Source organism: Choristoneura fumiferana, chromosome 23 (genome assembly GCF_025370935.1).
Source record: "Choristoneura fumiferana chromosome 23, NRCan_CFum_1, whole genome shotgun sequence".
Classification (NCBI taxonomy): Eukaryota; Metazoa; Arthropoda; class Insecta; order Lepidoptera; family Tortricidae; genus Choristoneura; species Choristoneura fumiferana.
In genome coordinates this window covers 13091432-13106064 of record NC_133494.1, presented here as the reverse complement: position 1 = coordinate 13106064, position 14633 = coordinate 13091432, and the positions used below count along the sequence as shown (strand labels likewise).

Genomic DNA, 14633 nt, shown 5'->3' with positions numbered 1-14633 from the left:
TTGAGAAAGAGACAGGCTATATAGATTTTTCAAAAAAATACTTTAAATCCAATTTTCAACCGATTTAAAATTTTTCTTCGCTAAACACTATCTGTATATCTATATTTTCATAATAATATTAAGATATGGCAAAATCAGGAGTTGTCAAATACCGTATTGAGTTAAAGCCAAACCTAACTTTCCGTATCAACGTCCGCCTGTATCTCAACGATTCCACTCAGTCACTCGTATCAAGTGCTACCAACAACATAATAGTAGTTCGTCCTCCTCGATAACGACTTAAATATTTCCGTACGCATATCCTGAATCCGTGACATGCCCTTTAAATCTGTAGCCTAATGGCCTGTCCTCTCAAACTCACAATCCACGACCCTCGGATATTTGAGCTCAAGTTATCTAAGGTTTTCAAAATTGATGTGGAAAGTTACACATATTTTTACTATGAGCTTTTCGGTAAAGAAAATCATCATGCATCCCACCTGAGAAGCACTTTTATGGTTTGTGTAAAGTTTGCAATCTTACTGGTTCAGCATGTTAAACTACAGCCCAAGATCTCTAATTCTAAGAAGAGGCCTGTGCCTCGCAGTGAGACGTATGTACAAATGTACATACGTCACGTGATAGATTAGTCAGTAGTTACTTACATTAGGGTTAGGAGAGAGAAAAAAAGTGGATATTACGGCACGTTTCACGATCCTTGCTAGGTTCGGGTAATTTATCCTTTCTTTCTAATGTATAGGTATTGTGGCAGTGACTTACTATTTATTTCTTTAACTTTTCTTCTTTCATGCTGAACTGGAAGGATGTCGTTATTCTCAGTGGGCTCATCCAACACAGCTGAACCCTGCTGGATGGTTGACGCAAAATGATGATCGACTTAGCTTACCCCAGGGTACAATGTTCGGTCCCACGTGGTTTCGGAAGCGTTTATCTACGGCCTTCACGGCTCATGCGCGCTGATCTCGCTTGTTTCCTGTCCGGGTTCATGTGTACTTCATGATTGTGCATGTTTTCGATATCAAAACAATGAAGAGTAGGCAAATAGAAGACACAATTTGAACTCAGATTTGTTAATTGAAAATTTACAATAGAGTTTGGTTTTAGCAGTAGTCAAAATAAAATAAAATCATATTTAATAAATACCTCCTACGATATGTCCTCTACGATGAGGTAAGTTAAAATGCTATAAATGTGGACCCAACGATAGATACATCCGTTCCAAATGACGTAATATTTTTAAAATCAGTCGCCGAAAGTCTTTCATAACCTGTTTGCACCATCAGGGCTGGAAATGCGGGTCTCGTTATCAACACTTTCGCTGTTTCAAACTGCGCCAGTTCGGTTATCGCTATCAGTGTGTGGCGTGTATTTGCACTGATACGCTTGTTTTGGCAAACTGTATTGCGAATTGTTTAACGGTGTTTAGTGGCTAGGCAAGTGTACATACACCCACAGGGGTTGATGTTAATGAACTACTGTCACGTTCACTAACATTAGTTTTAGATGACGTCATTCCTAAATATAAGACAATTGAAGTCTAGGCGTGGTGAAGTGAGCAGAGGCGGTGCTTTGTGCATAGATGTTGATTGTTTTGATTTCTAAACATTCTATACTAGTAGTAACCATAAAGCTTACCTAAGCTTATAGTATTTTTTATAGGTCATAATGAAATTCTTAATTATTGATAGTCAAAAATAAATAAAACTACTACCTACTTTATCGTTTGCTATAATGTATTGTTCTCCACAATTTTCATCCGCGTAAAGTGTTTTATTTCTAAACTATTATTTTAATAAAACTAACCTATTCTATATGATGGGTTTTTGCAGAAATCCTAAAAAACGGTTATCTTTTTTGTGGCAAACGATATACCTATAGGTAAAATTATGACAAACATTCGGATACACGCTGGCACTTACCTAAAGAAATCCTTCCTGAAAAATTTATCTTTGAAGATGCCTAGGTATCTAAAACTTATCACACCTTTATGTAGGTATTGCAGTTTTTGATCACCTTGAGCGACCAAATAACCCTCTTACGAGTAAGTATCTGTTTTTTCATCCATAAATTAAACAAAACATGTATGTTATTAGTGTCGTGTTCGAAACATAATAACGAAACAAAAAAACAACAAAGGATGAATTAAGTATCGCGTGTTTAAAACTAGATCAGCCAATACTAATAGCACACAATAACTAATAGTACTACCGTACTAATAGCTTATTTTACGTCTCAACGGCTACCGCGCGTCATTACTTGACCACAGCTGAAGACTGTATATTATCCTGTGGCGAAGGATCATTTTCATTTACCTGAGAGGTCATGGTTAGCTGTCGCGATTTCCACCTTTCACCTGTGGTCAAGCGAATCTAATACCGCCAAAATTGTGATGTCATACACGCTTTAACAATTATTAACCAAATACATCCTTTTGATTCGCAGTTAGGCGTGTCTATACCCAACATGTAGATGTTGAGCTGTGTAGGCTCTTCGACTCATTAGAGTCGGCATACTTTCACGAGGAACTTCAAGCTAGCTGGCGGTAATAATTGTTCGAACGGTCAATTAGACAATTGAATTTAATTGGTCTGAGTTCTGCATTCGGATACATGTCTCTGTATGTCCGCGTTTCAAGTTTTTTGACACTAGTAGGAGAAAACGCATACCTATACGCAGAAATAATTGGTTTATGTTGTTTGTAGTTTAGTACGGTGCAGAGACGTGGCCGTGAAAGTCAGATCAGAAATTAACAATACCTTGCCTAATTTGACTTCTAACCGCCCTAGGCTAACCTATAATATGGACCCCCCTCCCCCGCAACAATATTCCTCACTGATTTGATGACCTCGCTTTTCTCACTCAAATTAAGTTTTAAGGAAATCTCAGCCCAGCTTCGCGCCAGCTGCTCCCTGGGTCCTGGCGCCCTAGGCTCTAGCCTTATTAGCCTTTGGGTAAATCAAGCCCCGCCTAAAAAATGTTGTATTGTATTGTATTGTAAGATGCTGCTTTTTACTGATGAACACATGAGTTCTTCTGACACCGGTTTCGGTCGTTTCTACATTGGAAAAAATGAAACAAAGTCAAAGTCCAGTGATCTGCAAAAGAGGCGCACTTACCTAACTCATACGTTTTTACATTTTATTCAACTTACAAAGTTGAAAAAGTGAATATTTGTTTCTGTAATTTACTGTACAAAGATTTATTTTATCATACCTACTGAGTGATATCATTCCACGCAGATTATGCACAGATAAACAAGATGGTTTGTGCTGATTTACTTAATGATATAATTAGCTAATAACCCCATGCTGTTCTATTGTGTCTACCCAAGTATTACGTACTTAAAATATCTGGAGCAAAAAGCTCCCATATTAATGCAGACATAATAACAGTTACGTTATTCCACTAATAAACAACAATTATAATCATAGTATATAGAGCACAAACCGGCTTACAATTGCGCCGTAGTTTTTGGGGATATTATAAAGATATCGGTTTATTCGATTACATTTTTTGCAGTCATTAAAAAAATATATCTTGTTTGTTGCTCTGGGAAAATTTATTGTTTTGTTTTTAAGCTACGAAGAATTGTCGATGCGTATACATTACATATAGATCTTGAAAACAAAAGCCGTGGTGGCTGAGTGGTTTGACCTGTGGCCTCAAGCAGAGGATCGTGGGTTCAAATCCTGGCTTGCACCTCTGAGTTTTCCGAAATTCATGTGTGAAATTACTTTTGAAATTTACCACGAGCTTTGCGGTGAAGGAAAACATCGTGAGTAAACCTACACAAACCTCCAAAGTAATTTAATGCTGTGTGTGAAGCTCCCAATCCGCACTGGGCCCGCTCGGGATTTACGGCCCAAGCCCTCTCATTCTATTGTATATTGTATATAGGCTGCGACGATGATGATGATGATAATATACATCTTGAAATGGCGTACTGGTGTGCCAATTAAATAAAGCAGCCTGTTTACAATTGCTTGAATAATTGACTTTAACATTCAAAATTAGTGGTAATCTTGAGGGCCATTACATGCACACTTTGCTGCAATGGAACTGCCAACTGCCATTTTCTACGTTAATTTTCCTTTGCAGTTACATTATAGTACATAGTTAAAAAATTAAAACTACACAGAAGCCGCAATTGAAATGTAGGTACCTACTATGTTTAGTGAGCAGTTGAAGTTAGAATGCAGCTCGACCGTAACGGTCCTTATGAGGTGACAAGCAGGGCAATCACCCATGACCTAGCGCTTTCAAAGGCATCACATAACAACCTAACTAGAACCATCTAGGTATAGCTTTCACCTTAAAAATAGATACACATTTCTTGCACAAAAGTATAAGGATTAGAAAAAAAAAAAACACTATTTCGAGCCCTTGCTTACCTACAAACTAAACCCAACCAATGATAAAAATATGTGCTAGAATAACGACCATTTCTTCCTACTATCTAAAGAATACGAATACCGAGTAAAACCACTACCGGAAAATTCTCGACAGTTTAAAACACTCATGTGCAATATTGCTTCACTGCATAGCGCTTCACTAAGTTTACCCGAACAGTTGCGAATACGGAATTTGTTACACAACTAGCTCACAGCTCACAGCTCACACACACACACACACACACACACACACACACACACAGCAGCTGGTTCACAGCTGTAAGTTTCTGAAACGTAACTTTCCAAGAAGAGCTAGGGAAAATGTTAAGAATTAAACAATTTTTTTAGTTGCTTCGAACATAATGCCAGTGATGTGAATTGAGAGCTTTCAATATGAAAACTACAATTAGAAATAAGTATATTTGTGAGATTTTCATTATTTAATATAAGATTTTTTGTATTATCATATCCAACTACATGCCCATTCTAGATTTCAAGCCAAACCGATCACTAGAAGTGGGTGAAATCAGATTCGCACACATTTTTATGTAGGTATGTTAATTGTCGGTTTGACAAAAAACAGACATAAAATAAAATAAAAACTAGAAATATAGGAGACCCACTTGCTCGTTTGCCATCCAGTAGAATAAAAATAATAAAAAAAAATAATCGTGAAACAAGGACTTACGGTGTGCCCAGATGTTAGTAAGGGATTTTTCTATCGTTTTTGAACTGAAACCGTTCGGCTCACCGTAATTCCTGTAAGCAAAATATATTCGTACATGATACAAAAATCGGAAATAGATGTATGTAGAAATGAAGTTAACACCTTGTAAGGTACAAAATGTAACAGGTACATATATTATGAACTACGAGAAATAAATAAAAACCACAAAAATCACTACATCTTCATTATAACTATACTTAAAATGTTAAACATGTAGTACAAACTAAGACAAACGTTAAATAAGTCATACTTCCAATTCGTGGTAATTTAATATAACTAACAAGATATTTATATAGTGTGTTATACTACGCTTAATAATATTAGTTGTAGCCTTAGGTAGTATTTGTTAAAGTCTATTTAATTTGATTTGATGTGTCAGTACCTTAATTATCGTATTAAGAGTATTTTGAAATGGCAACTCCGTGCTAGTACTGGCAATGTTTTGTAATTCATTTCCTTACATTCAAATATTAATTGTTAATTGTTTCATTATTAATTTATATTGAACTTGAATCACCTTACTAATTTAAAATCCTAAACATAAATTAATTCATGATATTTCACTCTTTATGATAGCTAATTGTTCCAATAATTAAAAATAGTAATTGAATTGATTAGTTTTCGTTGGAAGGCGAGAAATGTTTTTGTGTTGGGTAGCATAACTTATAAATAGAACTTGATTTGTAATAATCGCTCTTGTTGTTCGTGTGCCGTCGGCTAACAATATACGTCTGAACCTAGTCTGCATTTTTGTTCCTGTCCTGATGCACCTTCGTTATATCTCAGAAGTGGGATCCAGCTGCAGCGTCCACAACCAAAATGGAAGGTCTGGGTCCGTATATCAACGGATTGGGTAAGCGAAAAGCCGTTGAGGTTGAATCAGCAAGCAAGGTAAATGAAAAAATCTTGAATTTTTTTTCCAATTTTGATGAAAATGTGGGTAAGCGTCGAAAAACTACTCATTTAGATGCAGAGCTGGTGCCTAAATTTGATCCCGGGCCCAAATCCTTATGCGTCAAAGTATGGCTTAATAAAATTGACCAATTGGGGCGCATCCACAATTGGGGTGATGCTGACAAATCTTACGTGATGCACATGAGATTACGTGGTTCAGCTCGTGAGTGGTATGAAAATTTAGATAACTATGAGTTGTCCTGGGACGACTGGAAGAACGCATTAGAACGGGCTTTTCCTATAGCCTCTGACTTTGTAGATAAGCTGGAGCTCATGTTAAGCCGCAAGAAAACTGAGAGCGAGACTATGACTACATATTACCATGATAAACTATCGCTCATAAAAAAATGTAGGTTGGACGAAGAAGGAGCTACCTCCTGTATAATTAGGGGGTTACCACAGGAACTTAGAGCAAATGCTAAAGCTTTCAGATGCGAGTCTGCAGAGGAACTGTACTACGGGTACTTATCCTCACTGGAGAACTACAAACGCGTCGAGAGCGGTGCTGTCAAGAACAAAGAAACTTCAAGGGGCACGTGGCGCCGGCCTTCGGGGCTTCCCTCCGTGAAGCTGTGCTACGTCTGCCGAAAACCGGGCCACGAGGGAAAGGACTGCCGGAGCTTGCTGCACTGCAATAACTGCCAACGGCGGGGCCACGACGCCACGACCTGCTGGCTGCCAATCAAGGTGATGTACACTTATAAATCTATTGATATAAGGCGTGATTGTTTTAGGAAAAATGTATTAATTGGTAATTGCGAGCTGACAGCATACATAGATACAGGCAGCAAGGTTAATATTATGACGCTGTGTGCATGTCATCGATTAAATTTAACGACATACCCATCAACTATAGTTATGCGAGGTTTCGGGGGGTAGTTTAATTAATTCTCTCGGAAAGGTGTATTTTACCGTGCATATTGATAACCTTAGTATAAAAAGCGAAGCAGAAATAACAAATTACAATTGCGAGGGTAGTATAGATCTGATCATAGGTCAGCCGATTATTAACAATGAAAATATAAGTCTCGTGACAACTGCAAACAGTGCAACATTCTATAGATATGAGCAGGGCAACGACCTGCTGCAAATTGATGTGAATGATTTTGATGGAAAATTTCATATTTTTCTTTCAAGTGATGTTGTTGTTCCTTCGCATAGTACTTGTCATGTTAATATAAGAGTAGGTGGCGTCCAATCTGACCAGTCGATGTCGCTGACTACATTACCTGTGCACAATTTTGAGTCCATGTATTTCATACCCGGTACCGTGTTGTCTGCCACTAGTGATACGATGACCGTAGTCAATATCGGAAATGAGCCATTAATATGGGAAGCAGGCCGCTTACTAACTAGGGCCAGCTTGTGCGATGATTTTGTTTTGCAAATAATTACTGAGGGTAATTCATCAAGTTTCAGTAATGAATGTAAACTGTCGGAAATTAATTCTAACGATGTTAATGTAGGTGACATAAACTCGACAGATAGGTCGAAGTTAATTGACTTACTGAATCGTTACTCACAGACTTTTGCATCTAATACGACAGAGTTAGGTTGTACAGACTTAATAGAAATGTCGATTAACACCACCACTGATAAACCTGTATTTTCCAAACCATATCGGCTGTCTTATACTGAAAGGAAAGTAGTAGATGAAAAAGTTCAAGAACTGATAGACGCTGGCGTAGCCCGTGAATCTAGTTCGGCTTATGCGAGCCCTGTTGTGTTGGTTCGTAAAAAGAATGGAGAATACAGGCTTTGTGTGGACTACCGTGCGCTAAACTCAATTACAATAAAGGATCGCTTTCCTTTACCCCACATTGATGACTTGATTAATTTACTGTCCGGAAAATATTACTTTAGCACGCTAGATCTCGCGCAGGGTTATTATCAAATACCGATGTCTCCATCGTCCATCCCAAAAACTGCATTCGTGACTCCATCGGGGCAGTACGAGTTCGTTAAGATGCCTTTTGGCCTCTCAAATGCCCCCGCCGTATTTTCTAGAGCACTCAAACTAGCACTAGGTAAACTTGCCAATAATAATTCATCTGAAAGCACTTGCGCAGGCTCAGTTGAATGTGACAACTCGCATTCAAATGAGGTTGTAGTGGTCTACTTGGATGATATGATTTTGCCCACAGTAACAGTCCAACAGGGAATCGACCTCTTAGAAAAGGTATTAAAACTTTTGACACAAGCCAATTTGCGGTTAAACTTAAAAAAATGCTCTTTTCTCAAAACTACCACCGATTATCTAGGGCATGAAATAACAGCGGGAACTATTCGACCAGGGCAGCATAAAATTGATTGCGTACTGCGATATAAACCACCGTGTAACGTTCATGAAGTTCGTCAGTTCATTGGTCTTGCATCATACTTTCGAAAATTCATTAGAGATTTTGCGTTAATAGCGCGGCCTCTAACTGAGCTGACGAAAAAGGACGTTACATGGCGTTGGGAAAACGAGCAGCAGCAAGCTTTTGAAACATTAAAGAACACATTAACTGATAGGCCGGTTTTAGCGATATATAATCGCGAATCTAAGACTGAACTGCACACAGATGCGAGTAAAGTAGGATTGAGCGGTATACTTATGCAGTACCAATTTGACGGTACATTGCGGCCGGTAGCATACTTCAGCCGAGTAACTAGTCGCGAAGAGCAATTCTACCACAGCTATGAATTGGAAACACTTGCTGTGGTAGAGTCACTCAAACGTTTTCGTATATACTTAGTAGGCATACCTGTGAAGGTGATTACTGATTGTGCAGCTATCCGTACCACATTAACAAAAAAGGACCTCGTACCGCGCATAGCAAGATGGTGGTTAGCAATTCAAGACTACGAGCTTGAAATTGAGTATAGGCCGGGCGATAGGATGCGGCACGCCGATGCACTAAGTCGTAATCCAGTGCGCGATAATGTAGTTAGTGTATCCATGATAGGCGAATTCGATTGGGCGCGTACTCTTCAAATGCAAGACGATAGTATTACGCAAATTATAACACAAATACAAGGCGGTACTGATAATCGCGATATTATTAACAATTTTACTGTCATAGATGAGCTACTCTACCGAAAAACTACTTCCGGTGAGCGGTTTGTTGTCCCCAAATTGGCCAAATACAGTATTTTGCAGAAGTGTCATGACCAAATTGGTCACCCGGGGTTCGATAGAGTCGAAAAGCTGGTGAAAGCCTCTTATTGGTTTCCACATATGACGCGGTTCATTCGCAAGTATGTTAAAAGTTGTATTCATTGCGCATTTGGCAAGTCATCATACGGTAGGCATGAGGGGGAGCTACACCCCATTGAAAAGAAAGATATACCAATGCACACCTTACATGCCGATCATTTGGGACCGTTCCCAAAGAGCCGAAGAGGAAACAGCTATATATTAGTTGTTATAGATTCGTTTACGAAGTTTGTCTTCGCGTATCCTGTGAAAAGTGTGCGATCAACCGAGACTGTGGGGAAACTTAGAGAACTATTTTCAGTATTTGGTAGACCCAATAGACTAATAACCGATCGTGGCAAGACTTTTACTAGCCGATATTTCAAAGCTTTCATTTCAGAGCAACAAACTAAGCACGTGCTTAACGCTATTGCAGTACCACGTGCTAATGGGCAAGTAGAGCGCGTGAATCGCTGTATTTTGGATGGTTTGAGCACCTCCTTAGTAGAAGAATGTAGTTGGGATACGAAGTTGCCTGATATCGTTTTAGGAATCAATAATACTGTCCACGCTGTGACCAAGGTGACTCCATTCAGTTTAATGTTTGTACACCAAAATGGGTTATTACCAGCCCCTGAACCTTGTCAAGCTAGTAATGATACCCTGCGACAAAAACTGGTTACTAGGCGGAGCCAGGCCAAAATTAAGCTCGACCAAAACATGGCTCAAATGAAAACGCGATACGATTCGAAACATAAAAGCTGTACTAAATATGTTATAGGACAGTTAGTATTATGGAAGGGTGGTGTAACTGAGGAGGCAGTAGGAATCAGCAAAAAGTTAGGTAACAGGTATTCGGGACCATATAAAATTATACAAACCAATCATGCTATTGACCGATACACGATAGCTTCGGTGAAAGGTATGAGAGGTTATCGCAAATTCACGGCAGTCGTGGCAGGCGACACGTTGCGACCGTATAAGTCCGTTCTGTCAGATTCCGCTGACTCTACAGACAGCGAAGGACGTGAAATTGATAGAGACGATCTAATCGACTTATTAGAAAGTTAAGTAAGCCCTTGCGATAGATAATATTTAATCGATCTTATATTATTTGATAGAGACGTACATTATTTATAAGTAAATGATAAGTTGATTGTTTTTTTTCATATTAATTCCAGTAGATTTGTAAAAGTACATATACCTATCATAATTAAAATGTGTATGGAGAAATATATAATATAATTTATAACAAAAAAAAGTATTCAATTAACTTACTTCATCAATAGAAATAATCACATAGAAACTTAGCTCAGTGCGTTCGCAAAATCACTACTGGCGTTTGAAGTTGTCTATTTATGTGCTCTATTACTATAGCCGTCTGTACAAATACAACACCGTGGCATATTAAACGTGTTTGTGTTTTAACAATTCTTACTATGTGAATGTGAGATGCTATATGCAATAGGATAGTGTAATTATTAAACTTTGTGTCCTAAACTCTATAAACATATCTCTGCCCTTTCATACTTCTGCTGCTATGTGCTCCTTCATACTACTGCTATGTGATCCTTCATACTACTGCTATGTGCTCCTTCATACTACTGCTATATGCTCCTTCATACATCTGCTATGTGCTCCTTCATACATCTGCTATGTGCTCCTTCATACTTCTGCTATGTGCTCCTTTATACTACTGCTATTTGATCCTTTATACTTCTGCTATGTGCTCCTTCATACTTTTGCTATGTGCTTGGGCTTAGTGCAATTATTCCCTAAAGATATTTCTCACCCTTGACATGATAACTGAAAGCTGAGTGCGCTGCGTAGTTTTAACTACCTTAATTAAAATACCGCATCATTTACCGTACATAGTGTACTTTAACCACGACCACACTTCATGTTGTCTTTAAGCTGTGTGTAAAGTACCTAGCGGTTCCCCAGCATAGTTTTTGTACGCCTAACTAGAACCACAATATTATCGTACTGTATATATACTTTTCAGTTGGAGAACTCTAACCACGCGACACGGGAGTTGCGGCCTGCCATCACAGCGACGACAAGTGCAGCCGGCATGGGCGGCTGGCGCAGCAGCGGCGGCGTTGCGGCCGGCGCCGGAGCCCTCAACACAGCTGCGGCACCGGGGGCGGACACCTCTAAAGATCGCCGTGGGACACGGCTGTAGTCAGGACGGCCGAATGTTATACTACGCTTAATAATATTAGTTGTAGCCTTAGGTAGTATTTGTTAAAGTCTATTTAATTTGATTTGATGTGTCAGTACCTTAATTATCGTATTAAGAGTATTTTGAAATGGCAACTCCGTGCTAGTACTGGCAATGTTTTGTAATTCATTTCCTTACATTCAAATATTAATTGTTAATTGTTTCATTATTAATTTATATTGAACTTGAATCACCTTACTAATTTAAAATCCTAAACATAAATTAATTCATGATATTTCACTCTTTATGATAGCTAATTGTTCCAATAATTAAAAATAGTAATTGAATTGATTAGTTTTCGTTGGAAGGCGAGAAATGTTTTTGTGTTGGGTAGCATAACTTATAAATAGAACTTGATTTGTAATAATCGCTCTTGTTGTTCGTGTGCCGTCGGCTAACAATATACGTCTGAACCTAGTCTGCATTTTTGTTCCTGTCCTGATGCACCTTCGTTATAAGTGATTTATAACTGTGTGCATGTTTTAGCTATAGTCATGGTCATTTTGACGATTTCACGTTTATTTATATTTACCTCCATTGAGATCCAAGGCGACACCAAATACGATTGTTAATGTTTAGAAAATAAACATATCATATTATTTGCCGTGACAAAATATTGCTGTTTAACATTAAGTGGATTGGTATTTGGTATTATTTATTTAGAGTTCATTATCAAAGTAAATATTTTACATGAAGGTACCTAAGTATGTCGTATTATTAAACCATAGAAGACAAACGAACAACCAACATTGGACGTCCTATGGCTGATATGGTGATGATGATGAGATAAACGTCATTCGAGTCAATTGATGTTAAGCAATCTCTGCCGCCTATGGACATACGCGACATGGTATTTCCGCACATTATTTACTGTAGAAGAACTTTTGATTTGACGGTTGCAATTAAATTCATTATGAATAATATTAATTAAGATGTCGTGGGACATCTCGTGTGCGGGAAATGCCACCGCCGTACGCGCTCACCTAAGAAAATGATCTTCGAACCTATGAAGATCAAAACTAGTCAGACAGTTCCTCAATTGCATAATTATTTACTTGAATTATATAAAGTTTGAAAAGAATAATGACAAAATACCAAGATACATAATGGTAATTTGATAGACGTAATGCAATTTTCTCAGAAATCATCTACTTTAAAAGATAGTTATAAAAATAAACCGGACATAACCTAAACCTGTAGATTACACGATCAATTAAGTTCGTTTAATTTCTAGTTTGATCGATATGCCTATATTATAGAAAATGATGACGATGATTAGTATTTTGTCTATTATTATTAAATATAGTGATATTACGCTCTCAATTTTTACACTTTCTGTTTTTCTACAGAAACTCAAAGTCGAATATATCACAAGGTCATCAATGTTTTTGAATCAAAATTCGAAAATCGCATCAATCAGTAGAGCAAAAAAATGTTTTTAAACGCGTCTATGAGAGATTTAAATAAAAGAGCATAAGAAAAATAACATTAACTTTTTATTTAGACTCTACGTTCTACATCATAGGATTTAAATAAAAATAACATCGAATTGGAATTAAGTCGTATGCCCGGTCCAAAACCGGTATGATAATAGCGTAGCGTTGTTACCTTTAATAGGGTCTAGCATGCTGAGGTTTTTTTTTTAAATTACGTAATTAATTAGGTAGACCTTGTGCAAGGTCCGCCCGGATTGCTACCACCATCTTGCTCGCTAATCTTGCCGTAAAGCAGCAGTGCTTGCACTGTTGTGTTTCAGCGTGGAGAGTAAGACAGCCGGTGAAATTACTGGCACTTGAGGTATCCCATCTTAGGCTTCTAGGTTGGCAATGCATCTTCAATACCCCTGGTGTTGCAGATGTTTATGGGCGGTGGTGATCTCTTACCATCAGGAGACCCATTTGCCGAAAAGCTTATTAAATTTACCTATAATGATAATTTATTCAGTAAATACGTTAACACTTACTTAAGTACTTAGATAGACATATAAACCGACATTGGCGTTAAACTTCTCTCCTCTTTTTGCATCGGGGGTTAAAAACTGTTCATGCTAAGCTTCCGTATTTATTTACGAGGCAGCACGTGGCCCTCAAGGACGCGAATTTCGCATGAACCGCGCATGGCGCAGCTCATGTTTGTTTAAAGCCATGCTTGGAATGCTGCGCATGGGCATATTTACCGATCAGACTTGAAGGACAGGCCATTTGCCTAAAGTTACGCGCAGTAATAAGCGTTTGAATGTCAGCTTAACATTGTTATTGTCGGATATTGAGATAATTAGGTACTTACGTATTTGTACAGGATGATTCGGGTGACGTAAGCCTCAGGGCCTACTCCGAAATTCGAAAATCGAAGTTCGTATCGTACCGTCTCTCTCACTCTCGTATTAAATAGTATGAGTGTTCGAGGGACGGAACGACACGAACTTCGATTTTCGAATTTCGTAGTAGCCCCGCAGCAGGATTATCCGATTACGGTAGGGTTACCGGATTCAGTTAGGCTACTATATCGAACCATTATTAGTGAGATTAACGTTTTTTAGGGTTCCGCAGTCAACTAGGAAGGAGCCCTTATAGTTTCGTCATGTCTGTCCGTCTGTCTGCCCGCGGCTAAGCTCAGGGACCGTTAGTACTAGAAAGCTGTAATTTGGCATGAAATACATATCAGTCACGCCGACAAAGTGGTAAAATAAAAATATTTTTTTTAGGGTAAATACCTACAGTCACCAGCATTAATATCTGCCACAGCGGAGCGCGCAAACATATCTGACACGTCCTTCCGGCCTAGAAATAGAGTCGTATCAGATATTTTATGCACGCTTGTTGTGTCAGATATTGGTAACTCTGTACCTCCCATAGACGTAAAGTGGGGTGTTTTTTTTTCTCGACTAATCCTATACTTCGTTGGATAGGCCCTTTAAACCATTGGGGGTTTGCAAGGCGATTTATCGATTCAGTGATCTGTTTGCGAAATATTCAACTTTAAAGAGAATAAAAATAATTAACATTCCCTCCCCCCCATTCATTTCATTAATTTGAAAATATTCAATTTACAAGGAAAATTATAGTGCAGCCTAAGGTATAAACATACCTAAACTTGGAAGGTTCCGTACATATACGATATCCATAGAAAAATATATCTTTATTTTTCGTAATGGTTACG

At 38.3% G+C, this 14633-nt stretch overlaps 1 protein-coding gene across 1 annotated transcript; it reads left to right on the top strand.

Annotated features, from left to right (window-relative positions):
* Positions 1-5422: 5422 nt before the first annotated feature.
* LOC141440928 (uncharacterized) lies at positions 5423-11892 on the top strand. Its single transcript, XM_074105523.1, has 2 exons — positions 5423-6759; positions 11256-11892. Exons 1-2 carry the CDS (start codon positions 5938-5940, stop codon positions 11433-11435), a joined length of 1002 nt encoding a protein of 333 aa, XP_073961624.1. The 5' UTR covers positions 5423-5937; the 3' UTR covers positions 11436-11892.
* The last annotated feature ends 2741 nt before the right edge of the window (positions 11893-14633 follow it).